This window comes from Hemitrygon akajei, unplaced genomic scaffold (genome assembly GCF_048418815.1).
Source record: "Hemitrygon akajei unplaced genomic scaffold, sHemAka1.3 Scf000057, whole genome shotgun sequence".
NCBI lineage: Eukaryota > Metazoa > Chordata > Chondrichthyes > Myliobatiformes > Dasyatidae > Hemitrygon > Hemitrygon akajei.
The window spans coordinates 3,897,400-3,923,053 of record NW_027331943.1 but is presented as its reverse complement, the minus strand read 5'-3'; the positions used below and the strand labels follow the sequence as shown (position 1 = coordinate 3,923,053).

General features: G+C 50.3%; 1 protein-coding gene across 4 annotated transcripts in view; it reads left to right on the top strand.

Annotated features, from left to right (window-relative positions):
* Nucleotides 1-25,654, top strand: part of LOC140721488 (NACHT, LRR and PYD domains-containing protein 3-like) — a 73,741-nt gene that overhangs the window by 6,175 nt on the left and 41,912 nt on the right. For 2 of the 4 annotated variants that reach the window (XM_073036303.1, XM_073036304.1), the window contains exons 3-8: nt 937-1,103; nt 3,310-3,405; nt 10,444-10,536; nt 11,408-11,574; nt 12,488-12,659; nt 12,759-12,824. In XM_073036303.1, coding sequence (XP_072892404.1) covers nt 3,396-3,405; nt 10,444-10,536; nt 11,408-11,574; nt 12,488-12,659; nt 12,759-12,824 — 508 coding nt within the window. In that variant the 5' untranslated portion in view covers nt 937-1,103; nt 3,310-3,395. Of the gene's footprint in view, nt 1-936; nt 1,104-3,309; nt 3,406-6,367; nt 6,513-10,443; nt 10,537-11,407; nt 11,575-12,487; nt 12,660-12,758; nt 12,825-25,654 lie in introns of all 4 variants that reach the window. The other 2 variants (XM_073036306.1, XM_073036305.1) reach the window with 2 other exon arrangements.

Genomic DNA, 25,654 nt, shown 5'->3' with positions numbered 1-25,654 from the left:
CAACTCGAGACAGGCACCACACCGCCCACTCTACGGACAACACGGCAGAGCAGGGCAGCTGGCAAGGGACTTCACATCACACAACATCGGATTCAGTGATGACCCGTTAAGTTTCCTTCGTTCTCCCCCTGAAATCATTAAAACCTCCACTCAACAACTTGTGAATGCAAGCTGTCTCCCACACATGATGCCACTCTGGCGCCTCCACATAAAACCATCAAATACTGGAGCAGTATTAGGCCATTTGGCCCATCTGACGTCACGTGCGTCTGCGGGTTTGTTTCGCATGGTTGTGCAGTTTAATTTTTCTTCCGTTCAGATCAGGGAGTGACATCCGTATATGTCACGTCTTCTCATTTTGGGTGGGCATATTTTTGTTCCTTGACTCCATGTCACTGTTACAGATTGCCGAAGTGCAGAAAACGTTTCCAGGTATATAACCCTATTAATGCAAAAAGGAAGCCTTTCCATTCTTTCGGGCTTCTCAAACATTTGTACACTTCAGTGAATTCTCTCGCCAGAAGTTCCAGAGCAGAAGCTCAGTCTGTCTAATATTGCCTCACAATAAGTGGGGACTCAGTTATTATTCTCATGTACGGAGGGACAGTGAAAATCTTGTCATGCATACATTCCAGCTGGAGAGGGTGCAGAGCAGATTGCTGAAGATGCTGGCTGCATTAGAAACGAAACGTCGACTGTCATTTCCATACAAGCTGCCTGGCCTGCTGAGTTCCTCCAGCTTTGTGTGTGTGTTCTTTTATGTTCGCTGTCCGGTTTTTCTAAACTGTGCGGGACCGTTACAGATTTCATCACTCAGATCATTATATCTGCGTTCAAGATATAAATTCCAATCAATTTTGTTTTCAAGAATATTCAACAGATATGTTTTGTTCTTCCTTATATTGAAAATGTGCTTCATTATCTCTCCGATTGAAGTTAGATCTGCGCTGAGAGATTTGCTGGAAGAAAAGCCCACGACTGGAAGCAAAGAACAACTGAAGACGAGGGAGCAGCAACATTTGAACGAGACGAAAACTGAGGACACCAGCTGGAGAGAACCCTTTGACTCAGAGTTTCCTTTCATTCAGTCAGGAGAAAGTTTGGTGAGTCTCATTTACTCAAACACTGGTCCTTTAGACATTACATACCTGTACAAACGAAGGTAGGAAATAGTTGGAGTGAGACTGAGTGTGCCCAGAAGTAACAGTTATGCCTCTGTCAGACCCAGTTGCAATCACTCCAGGTCTGGTAATGTGCTGTCTGTAATCCCTGTTCTTTAAAGCCACTCCCATTCCCTCAGTGTTTGATCATCTCAAGCTCTTGCATCTTCTGAAATAGATTTAGATCACTTCTGATGTTACCTTGCCTGGCTGTATTAGGTCACAATCATCTCAAAATGCTTTGGCAATTCCCTCCCTTTATGAGACGCCGCAATTGCTTCGTTCTGTAGTGATTTCAGAAATGTAGAACTGCCATGAACTACAGTGACATGTAATTAATTCCTCTGGCTGTTGCAAGCTATAATGATATGCTTCCTTCGAGTATATGGTTGTGCAAGCCTCTGCTGAGAACCAACCCATCTGATGCGAAAAATCCCAGCACCACATTTCATTCAGTCACAAAAAGCAAAAGCCAATCGATAATTTACATTTACATACCCTGACTTCATCAAATATTTCTACTAATAAATTCTCAGAACCCATGACCCTGTGATTAAGCAGAAAAAGGTTCCAATTTGACTCTGTACCAAATGGTCGGTTTATATCTGTATTTGAGATGAACGAATCTCCTGCAGCTGCCAGGGTCGGTTAAAACTCAGTCGTTGCGGGACGGCAAACAAAGTGTTAGGGCAGATGATGGAGCAGTTGGGATTATGTTCAGAGAGACCGTGGAAGGATCGGTTGTGGACAGGGAATCATGTAGTCAGTTGGATGGGTTGAAATGTGTTTACTTCAATACAAAAAGTATTAATAATAAGAGTAAATTAAACATGGTTCAGTACACGAAAGGTGCATGCTGTCACCGTTACACAGACTTGACTTTTACAAGGGCAGGATTGGCTGTTTGATGTTTCAGGGTTTAGTTGTTTCAGAATGCATAAGGAGGGGGTGAAATGGGGACAATTGTGACTGCTTATCAGGGATGGTATCATAGCAACAGAAACGGAGGACATCATGGAGGGACCATGTTCACACAGCGTGAAAGAAAGTCAGAAACGGGAAGGGAGTAATATTCATACCTACCCAAAAGCGACTGGGACAATGAGGAGCAGATAACTTGTCAGTTTTTCGAAAAGTGAAAATGTAACAGGGTTGCTGTCATTGTTGACCTCAACTTTCCTGATGTTGATTATATAGATATAAAATCGGCGTTTAGATGGTGAGTGGAGAAAAGTGTAGGGGAGGTGCCAGAGATAATTTTCCACAATATGTGACAGTCATGCACCGACATTTGGATCGACAGAGTCTGATCAGGAGACACCATGGCATTGTGCATGGGAATTTGTGTTCAACAAGACTTGTTATAGTTTTTGAAGATGAGTGTCATTGAGGGCAATGGAAAGGATGTTGTACATTGAGCTTCAGTAAAGTCTTTGACAAGATGCCAAATGACAGCTCGGTCTGGAAGATAAGATCACATGCGGTCCAGGGTGAGAAAGTTAGATGGATTCAAAATTGCCTGGAAGGTAGCAAGCAAAGAGTGACGGTTGAAGGTTTTTCTTTGAAAAGAGGCCGCAAGACTGCTAGTTGGGACATTTGATATTCGTTATTTGATAGCAATGATTTGAATGCGGATGTACAAGGCTTGACTAGTAAGTTCACTGATGACACAAATTAGTAGATGGTGTTCATGATGAATATTATCATAGCTTATAGGGGATCTAAATGCGCAAAGGAGTGGTAAATCGATTGTAAAACAAACAGGAGCGGCAACGGTTTCACGCAGAGCTTGGTGATGACGTGGAGGGACCTGCCAGAGGAAGTGAATGAGGCAGACCCAATTGTATAATTCCAGAAGCAGATGGATTGAGGATGCCAGGAGGAAATGGGCCTAAAACAGAAAAAGAGGATCAAATCTGTGGGCACAGTGGTTAGCATTTTCTCATCGGGCTGAAGGGTCTGCATTTGTGCTCTGTTGCTCTGTTACTCTATCAGTAGGATGCGCCAGATATCACTGGACAGACATGCCGACAGATGGGGAATGGTTTGTCCCTAAGCCAACTCCTGCTCTGATACAGGGGATGTAGGTTCTGTCATATTTACAAAGTAATCATATCTCTGATTCACTGTCTGCTTCTGTGTAATTCAGATAATCACCGGCAGGTGGAGATTTCTGCACCGGGACCAAAGTGTAATCAAAAAATCAACAACCAGGAATCGTCAGTCGGAATCATAATGGCTACAGGTATGATCACTGGGATCTTTATGATTAAACGTCTGTCGCATCTGTGCACAATCTTTCCGATGAAGTATCTTACACAGATGGTAACGGGCACAGCAAAGTTTCATCAAACAGGATCATTGAATACCTTGGTAAAGAGGTCTTGAGTAATCGATCAGTCCAACAGTTCCAGCGCAGGGACCTGACACCAGTAATGGTCGAATGACTCCACTCATCAGGCAAAGCTTCACTTGAGTGAAAGGAGCAGGAGACCCTGAATCATCAAGCTGGGAGTGAAACACTAACAGGAATGTGATATCGGTGTTGTTTGTTCCGTAAAAGTCCAGGCTCAGGGCTTGTTGCACAACTGGGCCTGTTTAGAGATGAAAGACATCTCCAACTTTCATTTATAAAATTCAGAGACAGGTAATAAGAGCATTTCTGGAATTTCAGAGATTGTGTGATAACACAAAAGTTCAGGTTTTGGTCGGGTAGCTAGCAACTCCACCCTTGATTTTCTTGACTGCTGCACAAAGGAGATGAAGTGAGTTTCCCAAATCTGTTTTCTGTAGCCCATCCAAGAACATGGCCAATGGTAAGAATTGCTGAGGATCAGGAGACAGCTCATTGTAGGTAAATTTGAGGTGTGTTTCCGTGTTTTAATACCACAATGAATGTCTAGGCTGTGGACAAATGGTGACCGTTATTTTCACAAAAGATGTTTAATGAGCTTTAATGCTGATATAGCACAGGAAATATAAAAACAGCAAGAGACAAACATAATCAAAGAAGGTGACTGGGACAACGTAATGTCATTGGTGAATATGATTAAGGTGAATCCCACGGGATTTCTGGAGGGGAACTAGGGTGGAGACATAAAATGATGGAGGAACTCAGCAGGTCAGGCAGCATTTATGGAGGAGAACTATTTTCTCAGAGTCAGAAAAAGTTCTTATCCGATTCAATCTTTTGTAAGTGATTTATTCAATCCGCATTCTCTTAGGTACTAATACATTCTTCCTGTAGTATTGGTACAAGAACTGTACACGCCATTTCAACTGGTCCAAACAACAGTTTATAACATTGTCACAAGATATCTCTGCGCCTGTGTTCTGCTCTGTAGCTAATGATGGCAAACCTGCTAAAAGTCGACTCCACACAACGACTCCTGTAATCCGGTGGCTGATTTGTTTGTGACCCTGTGAAAGGGACAGTGTGCGTATCTAGGTAATGGTCAGTCTGTGACACTGGGGTCAGGACCGTTTGTGACTCAAGGCAATGGTCAGTTTGTGACCCAGGGGACAAGACGGTGTGCGTCTCGAGGTAATGGTCAGTCTGTGAACCAAGGAACCGGACACTTTGACACAGCAGACGAAAGTATGTGATCTAGGGAATCTTACAGTGTGCAATTCAGAAGTTGGTTTGTGTGTGACACAGATGACTGAACAGTTTGTGACCTGGGAAGAATTTGCTTGTGGAAAATAATCCCAGTGTTATTTCCCGGTATCACCGGACACCATTCCATTAAGATCCCCTGGTTATCAGTGTGTTCAACTACTGAAGAGCCAGTGATCAGTATTATTGTGTCGATCGTGTTCTGTATCTGGGAGTGGATGTGTCTGGTCACCGGCTTATTGGGATGATCTCCTAGCAGGAAGTGTGGTTCACATTCACCAACACAGTCCCACTCCAAATCTAGTCAGCCGGAGTCTCGGCTCCATTGATTGATGGCACTGTGTCTGTTCCGGCTGGAATTTAGAAAGGTGAGGGGTGGGGTATCTCAATGAACCCTTTCAAATGTAGAAAGGCCTAGACAGAGTAGATGTGAACCGATGTTTCCTGTGCTGGGGAAGTCCAGGATAAGATGGCACAGCCTCAGGAGAAACATTTAAACAGAAAACTCTTTAGCCAGAGGGTGGTGAATTTGTGGAATTTGTTACCACAGGCAGCTGCGGAGGCCGGGTCATTGGGTGTATTTAAGGCAGAGACTTGTAGGTTATTGATTGGACACGGCATCAAAGGTTACGGGAAGAAGGACGAGAAATGGGGTGGAGGAGGGGAAGAAAGGATCAGCCATGATTGAATAGTGGAGCAGATTCGATGGGCCAATTGGCCTAATTCTTTACCTATGTCTTATGATATTATTGCGATGCACATATTGTGAATTCTTGTTTTGCTGAGCTCTAAATCACTCTAGTTTAAATTGTATTTAGTCCAAAGATATATACATTAGCTTTAGACGAGAGAAGTATAGAACATAAACATTATGTAAGGTGCAGTGGAGCTAGTAGTATATGACAGATCATCAGGATTCAATATAGCAGATACACGAATATGAAACATGTAAGTATATTTAGGATATCAACAAGCAAAGGAGATAGATCATGGCGTGATAAATAGAAATCATTCAACAGAATTTACTCCAGGGCTAAAGAAAGTCTGCCAAACAGAGCTGAATAGTAACAATATAACAAAAGCAATAAACACGTTCGCTCTGCCTATATTAACGTATTCTTTTGGCATAACTCCTCGGTCTGAAACTGATCTGGAAAGCTTATACATATACTCCACTCCAGGACAGTACGTTTGTTGTTCTTAACCTCATCCTGTATCGCTTTGGCTTTACACTTGGGGTCACTGTCTTGCTGCAAATCAAATATTTTCCCAAATCGCAGTTCTCCTGCAGACTAAATCGGGTTTTCTTCCAGGATTTCCCTGTATTTTGCTGCATACATTTTACCCTCTACCTTCACATGACTTCCAGGGCCTGCTGTAGTACAACATCTCCAAAGCATGATGCTTCACGGTAAGGATAGTGTGATTTTGATGATGTGTAGTGTTAGGCTTACATCAAATATAGCATTTAGTCTGATGGGCAGCGCTCAGTTTTGGCTTCATCGACCTTAGAACATTTAGGGTCTCCCACATGTCTTCTGGCAAACTCTGGCCGAGGTTTCATGTGTTTTTTTTCCTTTTTTTCCAACAGTGTCCTTCGCTTTGCGACTCTCCCATAAATCTGTGACTGGTGAAGCACCCAGGTAACAATTGATGTCTGCGCAGTCACTGATGCTTGCAACTCCACCACAGTTGTCATAGGTCTCTTCGTGGCCTCCTTCACCAGTCCTCTTCTTGTAAGTTCACTCAGTTTTTGAGGACAGCTGCTCCAGGCAGATCTAGGGCTGTACCATTTTCTTTCCATTTATTGATGATTGACTTAATTGACTTAATTGTACTCCAAGGGCTATTCAGTGACATGGAAATTTCTTGTATCAATCTCCTGTCATGTACTTTTCAATAACTCTTTAACGCAGTTCCTTGTAGTGTTCTTCTGTCTTCAGGGTGTGGTTTGACTCGCCAACAGTTGAATCTTCCAGGTACATTTGTAGTCTTACTACAATCAATTCAGACATCTTGACTGCACACAGGTGTACAAAAACAGATCTCAATTTAAATAATAATGTGACTTCTAAAACCAATTGGCTTCACCAGTGCTGACTTGTTGTGTCATATTAAAGGAGGAGGAATACTTACGCAATCAGTCATTTTGTGTTTTATATTCAGAATTAATTTTGATCACTTTACAGAGATTCTTCCACTTTGACACGTCTTTTTTGTCACTCGGTTCGGATATCGCCCAAGTACGGAGTGAGAGACACTGACGCAGGTCGATAGTTCACAGAATTTAATGCGAACAATATTACAGGGAAAAGAAGACAATAAACACTAGGCCAAACAGGGCGGATGACTAAGACTTTCAAATGGAAAATGAAGCCTACACTGCGGCTGAAAAAAGCAACTAAATATAAAACTAATACCGCTAGTCTTCAGACTCATTTGACTCGACAGTTCAATTTCTCAGGTCGAATGCAAGCAGGCAGCGAAGAACTGCTGTGTTCAACTCTCGACAAACACTGTGATGACAAGTATTGAGTTAAATACTATCAAAATGAAATCATAATTAGCTGTCATGTGCATATTCACAAGCGCATGCCGTATCTACTGCGCTGCTGAATCCGTGGTTCTGACACTTTTATGTTCATCAGCGTCAAAAAAGCCACATTAGTGCCACTGTGATTGAATGTTGTAAAACAATAAAACATAAAAACATAGAATATAGAAATCTGCAGCGCATTACAGGTCCTTCGGCCCACAATGTTGTGTTGGCAATGTAACCTTCTCTAGAAACTGCCTAGAGTTGCCCTACAGTATAGCCCGCTATTTTCCTAAGCTCCATGTACCTATCTATGAGTTCCTCAAAGGACCGTATTGTGTCCGCCTCTACCACCGTTGCTGGCAGTGCAATCCATGGTCCCACCAGTATCTGTGACATTTCCCGTACCTCCTACTTCCAAGCACCTAAAACTATGACCCCTCGTGTTAGCCATTTCAGCACGATCAATGCCTCTCATCATCTTATGCACCTCTATCAGGTCACCTCATCCTCAGGGTGCAAAAGGAAAAGACCAAGTTCACTCAACCTATTTTCATAAGACGTGCTCTCCAATGCAGTCAAAATCCTTGTAAATCTCCCCTGCACTCTCTCTACAGTATCCACACCCTTCCTCTAGTGAGGTGACCAGAAATGAACACAGTACTCCAAGCAGGGTCTGACTGAGGTCATATATAGCTTAGACTTTGTTTCACAGGTCTTGAACTCAATCCCACAGGTGATCAAGGCTATCACACCATACGCCTTCTTAACAACACTGTTAATCTGCACAGCAGCTTTGAGTGTCTTATGGACATAAACTGCAAGATCTCTCTGACCCTCCACACTGCCGAGGGTCTTATCATTAATATTATATTCTGTCTTCAAATTTGACCTTCCGAAATGAACCACTTCACACTTATCTGGGTTTGAACTCCATATGCCACTTTGTAACCCAGTTCTGCACCCTATCGCTGTCCTGCTGTAACCTCTCAGAACCCCCCAGACTATCCACAACATCCCCAAATTTGTGTCATCAGCAAACATACTAACCCACCGTTCTACTTCCTCATCCAGGTCATTTATAAAAATCAGAAAGAGGAGGGTTTCCAGAACAGAACCTTGCATAACACCAAGGGTCACCATCTTCCATGCAGTATTCCAACCATCTAGAACTTCTGTGGGAAAGCTAATTCTGTATCCACAAAGCAATGCCCCCTTTGATCCCATGCCTCATTACTTTCTGAACGAGCCTTGCAATGGAAACCTTATCAAACGCCTTACTGAAATCCATATACACTGCATCCACTGCTCCACCTTCATCAACATGTTTTGTTACATCCCTAAAGATTTCAATCAGGTTCATAAGGCATGACATGCCCTTGACAAAGCCATGCTGATTATCCCTAATCAGTTTATGTCTCTCCAAATACTCATAAATCCTGCCTCTCAGAATCTTCCACAACAACACACTCACTTAACTTGCTGACTGGTGTATAATTTAGTGGTCTATCTCTACTCGCTTTCTTGAACAAGGACACGATATTTTCAACCTTCTAAACCTCTGGTCCTTCTCAACACACGATTGACAATGGAAAGATCATCGCCAGAGGCTCAGCAATCTTCCCACAGTAGCCGGGGAGCATATCTCAACCGGTCCCGGCAGCTTATCTAATTAATGCCTTTCAAAACCTCCAGCACATCCTCTTTCTTAATGTCTATACACTCAAGCATTTCAGTCCGCTATAAGTCATCCCCACAATTGTGAAGGTCCTTTTCACCTGTGAATACTGAAGCAAAGTATTCTTGAAGTACCTCAGAATATTTAAAATGATCGGCAGATTGAGAAATGTCTGTCGATAACGTAGCGGCGAATTCTAACCAAACCAAGTTGACATTGCTGGCGACCCCCCACGGATTTATTCTACTTTCCTGGCGTCCCGTCAGCTCCAACGATGATTGTTACCAAAGTCGCTGATAAGTATTCGATACTTTATTAGCAATCAGCAAACATACAATCTTGAAGCGAGGAAACTGAAGTGTCCCCAAATGTCAGTTCAGCGTATTTGAATGGATAATAATAAAATATATGACATCGGTCAGTTCCCAGCTGTGTACCGCACGGAGCAAAGCACAAATATGTAACTGATTCCCTTTGTGTTTACCACACCCCGACTGATGTGACTAGTTGCCATGAAAAGCATCATAAAAAAACAACATAGAATACAATGCAGGTAGAGAACAGATGCATGGTTCCTACACACTGGTTCAGCTCTAATACAGCGTCTTCCACCTGAAATGTGAACATACCGTCTGTCTTGTTGAATAATTCCAGTTTTATTTATGGTTGTTTTGGATGTACGGGGGTCGACATTGTGTTTAGCAAGGTGCCATTTAACTATCTGATAATAGCCAGGTGACATGAAAGCTTGACCAGAGTTTAAGTGCTAATGATTTTCTTAAAGTCGTACAGGAGAAAATGTAGTGGCTCAGGAGAAGATGTTGCGATGCTGTGTGTGTGTGTTTGGTGCGGGGGGGGGGGGGGAGGAGGGCCGATTGCATTGTTCAGGATGTCACAGTCTTTCTACATAGAATCAAACCACATATTGTCTGAAGCATCATTGCCAGGCGATGTTAAACTGAAAGGAGACGGTGAGAACAGGTATTACAGAGAAATCTGTGTAATCCATTGATGAGAGGAAAAGATGTCACATTGGTCAGCAGAAAAGCTTCAACCCACCCTGGTGTAACAGTTGTCCATTACTCACCATAGCACCACTAGTGGTAGGAGGACCAACACAGTGGGGGCTGTTTGCTCAACCTGCCTCGCATTCCATTGACACATCATTCCCAGTCCAAGACACCAGATTCGCTCCTAAAAGGGAATTGTCTGCAATATAACAGGCAGAGTAGATACCCCAGAGAATCCTGGTGCAGTGTACAATCCATGGAGAGATCGGAAATGGACATTGTCTGACTGTGGGTGGATGGGCACAGGTGGAGCAGGTCATGTCAAGGCTTCAGTGGACAGGCCCAAGATATTTGGAAGTGTTTTCCTCAGTATAAAAGCAAAACAATGTTCTCCTTTACACCACAGTTAATGTCTGAACCTCCTGTTAATTTTGTTTGAACAGAGCATCAAAATCCGATCACAGCTGCCCTCAAAATGGCTCAAGGAGCGGGCATCGGAAGAGTTCCAGTGTGGTCGACATCAGAAAAGGTCACGGGTATGTCGGCGAATTATTTTAATTTATAAATATTGCCTTGACTCTGTGTCTGGGTTTAATTCAATATCGTCAATTCCCAAATTATTTGTGAGGGGACTGAGCAGAGACAGTTAACATTTCTGGGGGAAGCACAGTCACACGTGGACAGGGTACAATTACTGTTTTCTTCCAGCTCCTCTCGCAGATTGTGATGCATATTAAAACAGTGAGTATTCCAGAACACAAGACATTCTATAGATGTTGAAAGTTTTGAGCAACACAAAGGCACACAAAATATTGTCGGAATTCACCAGGTCAGGCAGCTTCCATAGAGAGAAATAAACAGCTGACGTTTCGGATCGAGACAACATGGAGTAGAAATGTGGCAATATCTAGAATTTCTGTCCCCTTCATTTCCAGTCCCGATTAAGGGTCTTGGCCTGAATCGTCGATTGTTTATTCTTCTCCATAGATGCTGCCTGATATGCTGAGTAGCCTGAGCACTTTGTGAGAAATCCAGAGATTTGCTGAGAAAGGGGTTGACCAGGCAGGCAGACAGTAACCCAGAGCAAAGCGGTGGTGATGGGCAGAACCAGGAGAGTCATGGTGATGGGTTACTATATTCCCAGGAAGAAGCAGAGCCTTTTCAAATAGAGAGGTATATTCCCAGGGACACAAAGGGCAGCCTTCAATGGATGGAATTATGCCTCTTCAGCCCCGGCCGGCAGAAATTTTCCTCTGCTCTTCCCAGGTCCGCGTCCATTTCACCACCCCCAACTCCCCTCCTATATATATATATATATATTTCGGGCTGCTTGGTCACTTAGTGCATCATTTTTAGGTTCCAGAGAGAAAGTTCCTGCCCAATAATGCTCCTCATTTTCCTTCACAGGTCCGAGCTCAATGATCACCGAGCTCCTGGCAAGCTGGGACGATTTCCAGCTGCTGCAGTTGACGGACTTCTACCGGGACAGGCTGGAGCAGGCGATGGAAGGAGCGGTGCACGGAGTGAGCCTGGCGTTAACGGCCGAGTATCAGTTCAGTGGAGAGGAACATCGGGTGAGTGGGAGAGAGAATGGGTTTGAATTTTCACTCTTCACAGGACTGATGTGTGTCCGATTTCTGACTCATCGGATATTAAATTAAATAAACGAACAGTTGGAAAATAAATACTATACATACAATTACAAAACAAAATGTGAATCTGAACCAGTGATAGAAAGAGGTGAAAATACGCGGCAGACTGGTGGGGAGCTGCTGAATGTTAAGAGTGAGCAGCAGCTGTATGGACTTAGAATAAAGGAGATTAAGTGGAAATATGCCAGGTTGTTTCGCTTTCGGAAGTCCGTGCAGCGTGACAGCAGGATGTCACTGTGAACTAGGGTATTATCTGTGTTCGCCACAGGAGCTCGAATGTGTTCTGTTCTGGGTGGAGATGATTATTTCACAATCTGTAACTGCAGACAGTGTGGATCGGAGAATACTGCCATGTTGTAATGTGTAATCACTGAATAAACCTCCACTGGAAAAGGCAAAGGAAAGGCATCAGGTGTCAGCCGGTAATCCGCTGTCATGTTGGACACCGGCGGACTGAGGAGAGGAATCACATCATCTTTTCTACAGCTTCCCTGTGACTGCTCAGGGAACCCTCCTGACTTCTTTCCTCATCTGTGATCGTTATTTTCTGATTTTGTTTTACACTGTCCAATCCGGTTAGGAACTATTTATGGATTTGGAGCCACGTCAATGAAGTGGTCACAGACCAGCCAGGATCTCATTGACTGGTGGACCAGGTTCACGGTGAATGTCCCTCCGTGTGCTCTGCACTCAGAATGTACAGTCCATGTCCAGACAGGATCAGCACCCGTCCGGGTGACTGCTTAGTGTGATCCCGTTACAGAGCACATCATTTACTTCTCATTCTCTGTGTGAATCTGTCAGTCCCCAATATGTTCACCGTTACTCTTCACAGAAAATCTCTGATCTCGCTGATAAGGGAGAGCGGGCGGACAGTTCTAAACTCCTCCTGAGCCTGGTGATGGAGAAAGGCTCCTGCGCCCGGAGGGTGATGTGGGAAACCTTTGTTAAAATGCGGATTGGTGTCCCAAAGTTGGACAAAATACTGAAGGAAATACAGGAACGTGGTGAGATTATAATAGAGATTAATTCAAATTTTGATCGCACCATAGCACACTTTAAAGTATTACAAAAATGATTTTATCAATTTGTTTAAATTCAAACAGGTTGCGATCCTTCGCATCGACCAATTCCCGCTCAACTTTTACTAAAGTTTCTCAGTGAACTGAAAGGTAAGTGAAGATGTATTGGCCTGACACGCTGTGAGACCCCACACACCCCTGACAGGGTCCTGACACACTGTGAGACGCCACACACCCCTGACAGGGTCCTGACACGCTGTGAGACCCCACACACCCTTACCAGGGTCCTGACACACTGTGAGACACCACACACCCTTAACAGGGTCCTGACACAGTGTGAGACCCCACACATCCCTGACAGGATCCTGACACACTGTGAGATCCCACACACCCCTGACAGAGTCCTGACACACTGTGAGACCCCACACAGCCCTGACAGGGACCTGACACACTGTGAGACCCCACACACCCTTAACAGGGTCCTGACACACTGTGAGACACCACACATCCCTGAAAGGATCCTGACACACTGTGAGATCCCACACACCCCTGACAGAGTCCTGACACACTGTGAGACCCCACACAGCCCTGACAGGATCCTGACACACTGTGAGACCCCACACACCCCTGACAGGATCCTGACACACTGTGAGACCCCACACACCCTTAACAGGGTCCTGACACAGTGTGAGACCCCACACACCCCTGACAGGATCCTGACACACTGTGAGACCCCACACACCCCTGACAGGATCCTGACACACTGTGAGACCCCACACACCCTTAACAGGGTCCTGACACAGTGTGAGACCCCACACATCCCTGACAGGATCCTGACACACTGTGAGATCCCACACACCCCTGACAGAGTCCTGACACATTGTGAGACCCCACACAGCCCTGACAGGATCCTGACACACTGTGAGACCCCACACACCCTTAACAGGGTCCTGACACAGTGTGAGACCCCACACACCCCTGACAGGATCCTGACACACTGTGAGACCCCACACACCCCTGACAGGATCCTGACACACTGTGAGACCCCACACACCCTTAACAGGGTCCTGACACAGTGTGAGACCCCACACATCCCTGACAGGATCCTGACACACTGTGAGATCCCACACACCCCTGACAGTGTCCTGACACACTGTGAGACCCCACACACCCCTGACAGGGTCCTGACACACTGTGAGACACCACACACCCCTGACAGCATCCTGACACACTGTGAGACCCCACACACCCCTGACAGGGTCCTGACACACTGTGAGACCCCACATACCCCTGTCAGGTTCCTGACACACTGTGAGACCCCACACACCCCTGACAGGGTCCTGACACACTGTGAGACCCCACACATCCCTGACAGGGTCCTGACACACTGTGAGACCCCACACATCCCTGACAGGGTCCTGACACACTGTGAGACCCCACACACCCTTAACAGGGTCCTGACACAGTGTGAGACCCCACACACCCCTGACAGGGTCCTGACACGCTGTGAGACCCCACACACCCCTGACAGGGTCCTGACACACTGTGAGACCCCACACAGCCCTGACAGGATCCTGACACACTGTGAGACCCCACACACCCCTGACAGGATCCTGAAACACTGTGAGACCCCACACACCCTTAACAGGGTCCTGACACAGTGTGAGACCCCACACATCCCTGACAGGATCCTGACACAATGTGAGATCCCACACACCCCTGACAGTGTCCTGACACACTGTGAGACCCCCACACACCCCTGACAGGGTCCTGACACACTGTGAGACACCACACACCCCTGACAGCATCCTGACACACTGTGAGACCCCACACACCCCTGACAGGGTCCTGACACACTGTGAGACCCCACATACCCCTGTCAGGTTCCTGACACACTGTGAGACCCCACACACCCCTGACAGGGTCCTGACACACTGTGAGACCCCACACATCCCTGACAGGGTCCTGACACACTGTGAGACCCCACACATCCCTGACAGGGTCCTGACACACTGTGAGACCCCACACACCCTTAACAGGGTCCTGACACAGTGTGAGACCCCACACATCCCTGACAGGATCCTGACACACTGTGAGATCCCACACACCCCTGACAGTGTCCTGACACACTGTGAGACCCCACACACCCCTGACAGGGTCCTGACACACTGTGAGACACCACACACCCCTGACAGCATCCTGACACACTGTGAGACCCCACACACCCCTGACAGGGTCCTGACACACTGTGAGACCCCACATACCCCTGTCAGGTTCCTGACACACTGTGAGACCCCACACACCCCTGACAGGGTCCTGACACACTGTGAGACCCCACACATCCCTGACAGGGTCCTGACACACTGTGAGACCCCACACATCCCTGACAGGGTCCTGACACACTGTGAGACCCCACACACCCCTGACAGGGTCCTGACACTCTGTGAGACCCCACACACACACCTGACAGGGTCCTGACACACTGTGAATCGCCCACACACTGCTGACAGGGTCCTGACACACTGTGAGAACCCACAAACCCCTGACAGCGTCTTGACACAGAATGTGACCCCACACACTGCTCGGAGGGCCCTGTCAAACTGTGAGACACCAACAACACCTTACAGGTTCCTGACAGGGACCCGACATAATGTAAGAAGGCATACAAACCCGACAGGGTTCTGACACACTGTGAAGCCACAAAGACCTCTGACAGGGTCCCTACACACTATATGACCTCATATACCTCTGACAGGTTTATGACACAATGTGAGACGTCCCACACCACTGACAGTGTCTTGACAGACTGTGAGACGCCACACAAACCACCGACAAGACCTGACACACTGCGAGACCCCACACAGCCCTGACAGGATCCTGACACACTGTGAGATCCCACACACCCCTGACAGTGTCCTGACACAATGTGAGACCATGCACGCCCCCGGCAGGGTCCCGACACAATGTGAGACCCCATACACCCCTGACAGGGTCATGACACACCGTGGGACCCCACACACCCCTGACAGTGTCCTCACACGCTGGGAGACCCTACACACCACTGAAAGGGTACCAACACACTGTGAGACGTCCCACACCACTGATAGGGTCCTGACACACTGTGAGACCCCACAACCCCTGACAGCGTCCTGACACACTGTGAGACCCAATACTCCCCTGACAGGGTCCTGACACACTGAGACCCCACACACCCCTGACAGGGACCTGACACACTGTGAGACTTCACACACCTCTGACAGGGTCCTAACAAACTGTGAGACCACACACGACACTGAACAGAGTCCTGACATACTGTGAGATCCCACACACCAATGACAGGGTCTTGACACACTGTGAGACCACAAACACCCCCGACAGTGTCCTGACACAATGTGAGACCATACACACCCCTGGCAGTGTCTCGACAAACTGTAAGACCCCATACACCGCTGACAGGGCCCTGACACACTGTGAGACCCTACACACCACTGAAAGGGTACCAACACACTGTGAGACGTCCCACACACTTGACAGTGGCTTGACACACTGTGAGACCACACACACCCCTGACTGGGTCCTAACACACTGTGAGACCCCACAGACCCCTGACAGGGTCCTGATACACTGTGAGACCCCACACACTCCCGACAGAGTCCTGACACACTGTGAGTTCCCATACATCCCTGACAGGGTCCTGAAATACTGTGAGACCCCACACACACCTGAGAGCGTCCTGACACACTGTGAGACCCCACACATCCCTGACAGGGTCCCGACAAGCATTGAGACAACACTCACCACTGGCAGTGTCCCAACACACTTTCAGAACCCACGCACAGCTGCAGTGTCCTGATAGACTGTGAGACCACACAAACCACTGACAGGGTCCTGACACACTTTCAGACCCCACACACCACTGACAGAGTCCTGAAACACTAAGAGACCCCACACAACCCTGTCAGGGTCACGACACACTTTCAGACCCCACACACCCCTGACAGGATCCTGCCACACTGTGAGACCCCACACACCGTTGACTGGGTCCTGACACACTGTGAGACACCACACACCCTTAACAGGGTCATGACACACTGTGAGACACCACACACACTTAACAGGGTCCTGTCACACTCTGAGACCCCACACACCCCTAACAGGATCCTGACACACTGTGAGACCCCACACACCCCTGACAGGATCCTGACACACTGTGAGACCCCACACACCCCTGACAGGGTCCTGTCACACTGTGAGACCCCACAAACCCCTGACAGTGTCCTGACACACTGTGAGACCCCACACACCCCTGAAAGGGTCATGACACACTGTGAGACCCCACACACCCCTAACAGGATCCTGACACACTGTGAGACCCCACACACCCCTGACAGGATCCTGACACACTGTGAGACCCCACACACCCCTGACAGGGTCCTGTCACACTTTGAGACCCCACAAACCCCTGACAGTGTCCTGACACACTGTGAGATCCCACACACCCCTGACAGGGTCCAGACACACTGTGAGACCCCACAAACCCCTGACAGTGTCCTGACACACTGTGAAACCTCATACATCCTGAGAGAGTCCTGACACACTGCAAAATCCCACACACCCCTGACATGGCCCTGACATCCATTGATTCACTACACAACCCTGACAGATTGCTGACCCACTGTGAGACCCCACACACCCCTGACAGGGTCCTGACACCCATTGATACATTACACACCCCTGACAGAGTCCTGACACACTAAGAGACCCCACACAACCACTGACATGGCCCTGACACCCATTGATTCACTACACACCCCTGACAGATTCCTGACACACTGTGAGACCCCACACACCCCTGACAGGGTTCTGACACACTAAGAGACCCCACACACCCCTGACATGGCCCTGACACCCATTGATACATTACACACCCCTGACAGATTCCGGACACACTGTGAGACCCCACACACCCTCGACAGGGTCCTGACACAATGTGAGACCCCGCACACCCCTGTCAGGGTCACGACACACTTTCAGACCCGACAAACCCCTGACAGAGTCCTGACACACTGTGAGACCCCACACACCCCTGACAGGATACTGACACACTGTGAGACCCCACACACCCCTGACTGGGTCCTAACACACTGTGAGACCCCACAGACCCCTGACAGGGTCCTGATACACTGTGAGACCCCACACACTCCCGACAGAGTCCTGAAACACTGTGAGTTCCCATACATCCCTGACAGGGTCCTGAAATACTGTGAGACCCCACACACACCTGAGAGCGTCCTGACACACTGTGAGACCCCACACATCCCTGACAGGGTGGCGACAAGCATTGAGACAACACTCACCACTGGCAGTGTCCCAACACACTTTCAGAACCCACGCACAGCTGCAGTGTCCTGATAGACTGTGAGACCACACAAACCACTGACAGGGTCCTGACACACTTTCAGACCCCACACACCACTGACAGAGTCCTGACACACTAAGAGACCCCACACAACCCTGTCAGGGTCACGACACACTTTCAGACCCCACACACCCCTGACAGGATCCTGCCACACTGTGAGACCCCACACACCGTTGACTGGGTCCTGACACACTGTGAGACACCACACACCCTTAACAGGGTCATGACACACTGTGAGACACCACACACACTTAACAGGATCCTGACACACTGTGAGACCCCACACACCCCTGACAGGGTCCTGTCACACTGTGAGACCCCACAAACCCCTGACAGTGTCCTGACACACTGTGAGACCCCACACACCCCTGACAGAGTCCTGACACACTGTGAGACCCCACAAACCCCTGACAGTGTCCTGACACACTGTGAGACCCCACACACCCCTGACAGGGTCCTGTCACACTGTGAGACCCCACAGACCCCTGACAGTGTCCTGACACACTGTGAGACCCCCACACACCCCTGACAGAGTCCTGACACACGGTGAGACCCCACAAACCCCTGACAGTGTCCTGACACACTGTGAGACCCCACACACCCCTGACAGGGTCCTGTCACACTGTGAGACCCCACAGACCCCTGACTGTGTCCTGACACACTGTGAAACCTCATACATCCTGAGAGAGTCCTGACACACTGCAAAATCCCACACACCCCTGACATGGCCCTGACACCCATTGATTCACTACACACACCTGACAGATTCCTGACACACTGTGAGACCCCACACACCCCTGACAGGGTCCTGACACACTAAGAGACCCCACACACCCCTGACAGAGTCCTGACACACTAAGAGACGCCACACACCCCTGACATGGCCCTGACACCCATTGATATATTACACACCCCTGACTGATTCCTGACACACTGTGAGACCCCCACACACCCCTGACTGATTCCTGACACACTGTGAGACCCCACACACCCCTGACAGGGTCCTGACACAATGTGAGACCCTACACACCCCTGACAGGTTCCTGACACACTGTGAGACCCCACACACCCCTGACAGGTTCCTGACACACTGTGAGACCCCACACACACCTGACAGGATCCTGACACACTGTGAGACCCCACACAGCCCTGACAGGGTACTGACACACTGTGAGACCCCACACATCCCTGTCAGGGTACTGACACACTGTGAGACCCCACACATCCCTGACAGGGTACTGACACAGTGTGAGACCCCACTCACCCCCTGTCAGGGCACCGACACACTTTCAGACCACACACACCCCTGACAGGGACCTGGCACACCGTGAGACCTTACAGACCCGGGACAAGGTCCTGACACACTGTGAGAACCCACACACACCTGACAGGGTCCTGACACACAGTGAGACCACACACAGCCCTGTCAGTGTCCCGACACACTTTCAGAACCCACACACCCCTGACAGGTTCCTGAAACACTGCGAGACCCCACAATCCTTTGACAGGGTCACGACGCACTTTCAGACCCCACACACCTGACAGTGTCCAGACACACAGTGAGACTCCACTCACCCCTAGCAGTGTCCCAACACACTTTCAGAACCCACGCACAGCTGCAGTCTACTGACACACTGTGAGACCACACAAACCACTGACAGGGTCCTGACACACTTTCAGACCCCACACACCCCTGACAGGGTACTGACACAATAAGGGACCCCACACACCCCTGTCAGGGTCACGACACACTTTCAAACCCCACACACCCATGACAGAGTCCTGACACACTAAGAGACAACACTCACCTCTGTCAGGGTCACGACACACTGTGAGACACCACACACCCCTGTCTGGGTCCTGACACACTGTGAGACACCACACACCCTTAACAGGGTCCTGACACAGTGTGAGACCCCACACACCCCTGACAAGGTCCTGACACACTGTGAGACCCCACACACCCCTGATAGGATCCTGACACACTGTGAGACCCAACACAGCCCTGACAGGGTCCTGACACACTGTGAGACCCCACACACCCCGGTCAGGGTCCTGACACAGTGTGAGAACCCACACATCCCTGACAGGGTCCTGACACACTGTGAGACACCACACACCCTTAACAGGGTCCTGACACAGTGTGAGACCCCACACATCCCTGAAAGGGTCCTGACACACTGTGAGACCCCACACAGCCCTGACAGGATCCTGACACACTGTGAGACCCCACACAGCCCTGACAGGGTCCTGACACACTGCGAGACCCCACATACCCCTGTCAGGATCCTGACACAGTGTGAGACCCCACACATCCCTGACAGGGTCCTGACACACTGTGAGACCCCACACACCCCTGACAGGATCCTGACCCACTGTGAGACCCCACACAGCCCTGACAGGGTCCTGACACACTGCGAGACCCCACATACCCCTGTCAGGATCCTGACACAGTGTGAGACCCCACACACCCCTGACAGGATCCTGACACACTGTGAGACCCCACACAGCCCTGACAGGGTACTGACACACTGTCAGGCCCCACACACCACTGTCAGGGCACCGACACACTTTCAGACCATACACACCCCGGACAGGGACCTGACACACCGTGAGACCTTACAGTCCCGGGACAAGGTCCTGACACACTGTGAGAACCCACACACACCTGACAGGGTCCTGACACACAGTGAGACACCACACAGCCCTGACAGGGTCCTGACAGACTGTGAGGCCCCACACACCCCTGTCAGGGTCCCGACACACTTTCAGAACCCACACACCCCCGACAGGTTCCTGACACACTGCGAGACCCCACAGTCCTTTGTCAGGGTCACGACACACTGTGAGACCCCCACACACCCCTGACTGGGTCCTGACACACTGTGAGACCCCACACACCCCTGACAAGGTCCTGACACACTGTGAGACCCCACACACCCCTGACAGGATCCTGACACACTGTAAGGCCCCACACAGCCCTGACAGGGAACTGACACACTGTGAGACCCCACACACCCCTGTCAGGGTCCTGACACAGTGTGAGACCCCACAAGCCCCTGACAGGGTGCTGTCACACTGTGAGACCCCACACACCTCTGACAGGGTCCTGTCACACTGTGAGACCCCATACACCCATGACAGGATCCTGTCACACTGTGAGACCCCACACACCCCTGACAGGGTACTGACACACTGTGAGATCCCACACACCCCTGACAGGGTCCTGTCACACTGTGAGACCCCACACACCCCTGACAGGATCCTGACACACTGTGAGAGCCCACACACACCTGACAGTGTCCTGACACACTGTGAAACCTCATACATCCTGAGAGACTCCTGACACACTGCAAAATCCCACACACCCCTGAGATGGCCCTGACACCCATTGATTCACTACACAACCCTGACAGATTCCTGACCCACTGTGAGACCCCACACACCCCTGACAGAGTCCTGACCCACTGTGAGACCCCACACACCCCTGACAGGGGTCCTGTCACACTGTGAGACCCCACACACCCCTGACAGGATCCTGACACACTGTGAGACCCCACACACCCCTGACAGGGTCCTGACACACTGTGAGACCCCACACACCCCTGACAGGATCCTGACACACTATGAGACCCCACACACCCCTGACAGGGTCCTGTCACACTGTGAGACCCCCACACCCCCTGACAGTGTCCTGACACACTAAGAGACCCCCACACGCCCCTGACAGATTCCTGACCCACTGTGAGACCCCACACACCCCTGACAGTGTCCTGTCACACTGTGAGACCCCACACAGCCCTGACAGAGTCCTGACACACTAAGAGACCCCACACACCCCTGACAGAGTCCTGTCACACTGTGAGACCCCACACTCCCCTGACAGGATCCTGACACACTGTGAGACCCCACACACCCCTGACAGGATCCTGACAGACTGTGAGACCCCGCACACCCCTGACAGGGTCCCTGTCACACTGTGAGACCCCACACACCCCTGACAGGATCCTGACACACTGTGAGAGCCCACACACACCTGACAGTGTTCTGACACACTGTGAAACCTCATACATCCTGAGAGAGTCCTGACACACTGCAAAATCCCACACACCCCTGACATGGCCCTGACATCCATTGATTCACTACATACCCCTGACAGATTCCTGACCCAATGTGAGACCCCACACAACCCTGACAGGGTCCTGTCACACTGTGAGACACCACACACCCCTGACAGAGTCCTGACACACTAAGAGACCCCACACACCCCTGACAGAGTCCTGACCCACTGTGAGACCCCACACACCCCTGACAGGATCCTGCCACACTGTGAGACCCCACACACCGTTGACTGGGTCCTGACACACTGTGAGACACCACACACCCTTAACAGGGTCATGACACACTGTGAGACACCACACACACTTAACAGGGTCCTGTCACACTGTGAGACCCCCACACAACCCTAACAGGATCCTGACACACTGTGAGACACCACACACCCCTGACAGGGTCCTGTCACACTGTGAGACACCACAAACCCCTGACAGGATCCTGACACACTGTGAGACACCACACACCCCTGACAGGGTCCTGACACACCGTGAGAGCCCACGCACACCTGACAGTGTCCTGACACACTGTGAAACCTCATACATCCAGAGAGAGTCCTGACACACTGCAAAATCCACACACCCCTGACATGGCCCTGACACCCATTGATTCACTACACACCCCTGACTGATTCCTGACACACTGTGAGACCCCACACACCCCTGACAGGGCCCTGACACACTGTGAGACCCCACACACTCCTGACAGGGTCCTGACACACTGTGAGACCCCACACACCCCTGACAGGGTCCTGACACACTGTGAGGACCCCACACACCCCTGACAGGGTCCTGACACACTGTGAGACCCCACACACACCCGACAGGGTGCTGACACAATGTGAGACCCCGCACACCCCTGACAGAGTCCTGACACACTAAGAGAACCTACACACCCCTGTCAGGGTCACGACACACTTTCAGACCCCCACACACCCCTGACAGAGTCCTGACACACTAAGAGACCCCACACACCCCTGTCAGGGTCACGACACACTTTCAGACCCGACAAACCCCTGACAGAGTCCTGACACACTGTGAGACCCCACACACCCCCTGACTGGGTCCTGACACACTGTGAGACACCACACACCCTTAACAGGGTCCTGACACAGTGTGAGACCCCACACACCCCTGACAGGGTCCTGACACACTGTGAGACCCCACACACCCCTGACAGGATCCTGACACACTGTGAGACCCCACACACCCCTGACAGGATCCTGACACACTGTGAGACCCCACACAGCCCTGACAGGGTACTGACACACTGTGAGAACCCACATACCCCTGTCAGGTTCCTGACACAGTGTGAGACCCCACACATCCCTGAAGGGTCCTGACACACTGTGAGACCCTACACACCCCTGAAAGGGTCCTGACACACTAAGAGACCCCACACACCCCTGACATGGCCCTGACACCCATTGATACATTACACACCCCTGACAGCTTCCTGACACACTGTGAGACCCCACACACCCTCGACAGGGTCCTGACACAATGTTAGACGCCGCACACCTCTGTCAGGGTCACGACACACTTTCAGACCCGACAAACCCCTGACAGAGTCCTGACACACTGTGAGACCCCACACACCCCTGACAGGATCCTGACACACTGTGAGACCCCACACACCCCTGACTGGGTCCTAACACACTGTGAGAACCCACAGACCCCTGACAGGGTCCTGATACACTGTGAAACCCCACACACTCCCGACAGAGTCCTGACACACTGTGAGTTCCCATACATCCCTGACAGGGTCCTGAAATACTGTGAGACCCCACACACACCTGACAGGGTCCTGACACACTGTGAGACCCCACACACCCCTGACAGGATCCTGACCCACTGTGAGACACCCACCACACTCCTGACATGGTCCTGACACACTGTGAGACCCCACACATCCCTGACAGGGTCCTGACACACTGTGAAACCCCACACACCCCTGACAGGGTCCTGACACACTGTGAGACCCCACACACCCCTGACAGGGTCCTGACACACTGTGACGCCCCACACACCCCTGACATGATCCTGACACACTGTGAGACCCCAGACACCCCTGACAGGATCCTGACACACTGTGAGAGCCCACACACCCCTGACATGGTCCTGACACACTGTGAGACCCCACACACCCCTGACAGGATCCTGACACACCGTGAGACCTTACAGACCCGGGACAAGGTCCTGACACACTGTGAGACCCAACACAGCCCTGACAGGGTACTGACACACTGTGAGACCCCACACACCCCTGTCAGGGTCCCTGACACAGCGTGAGACCCCACACACCCCTGACAGGGTCCTGACACACTGTGAGACGCCACATACCCCTGTCAGGGTCCTGACACAGTGTGAGACCCCACACATCCCGACAGGGTCCTGACACACTGTGAGACCACACACACCCCTGACAGGATCCTGACACACTGTGAGACCCCACACACCCCTGACAGGATCCTGATAAACTGTGAGACCCCACAAACCCCTGACAGGGTCCTGACACACTGTCAGACCCCACACCCCCCCTGACAGGGTCCTGACACTCTACGAGACCACACACACCCCTGTCAGTGTCCCGACACACTTTCAGAACACACACACCCCTGACAGGTTCCTGACACTCTGCGAGATCCCGCAGTCCTTTGACAGGGTCCCGACGCACTTTCAGACCCCACACACCCCTGACAGTGTCCTGACACACAGTGAGACTCCACTCACCACTGGCAGTGTCCCAACACACTTTCAGAACCCACGCACAGCTGCAGTCTCCTGACACACTGTGAGACCACACAAACCACTGACAGGGTCCTGACACACTGTGAGACCCCCACACATCCCTGACAGGGTCCTGACACACTGTGAAACCCCACACACCCCTGACAGGGTCCTGACACACTGTGAGACCCCACACACCCCTGACAGGGTCCTGACACACTGTGACGCCCCACACACCCCTGACATGATCCTGACACACTGTGAGACCCCAGACACCCCTGACAGGATCCTGACACACTGTGAGAGCCCACACACGCCTGACATGGTCCTGACACACTGTGAGACCCCACACACCCCTGACAGGATCCTGACACACCGTGAGACCTTACAGACCCGGGACAAGGTCCTGACACACTGTGAGACCCCACACAGCCCTGACAGGGTACTGACACACTGTGAGACCCCACACACCCCTGTCAGGGTCCTGACACAGCGTGAGACACCACACACCCCTGACAGGGTCCTGACACACTGTGAGACGCCACATACCCCTGTCAGGGTCCTGACACAGTGTGAGACCCCACACACCCCTGACAGGGTACTGACACAATAAGGGACCCCACACACCCCTGTCAGGGTCACGACACACTTTCAAACCCCACACACCCATGACAGAGTCCTGACACACTAAGAGACAACACTCACCTCTGTCAGGGTCA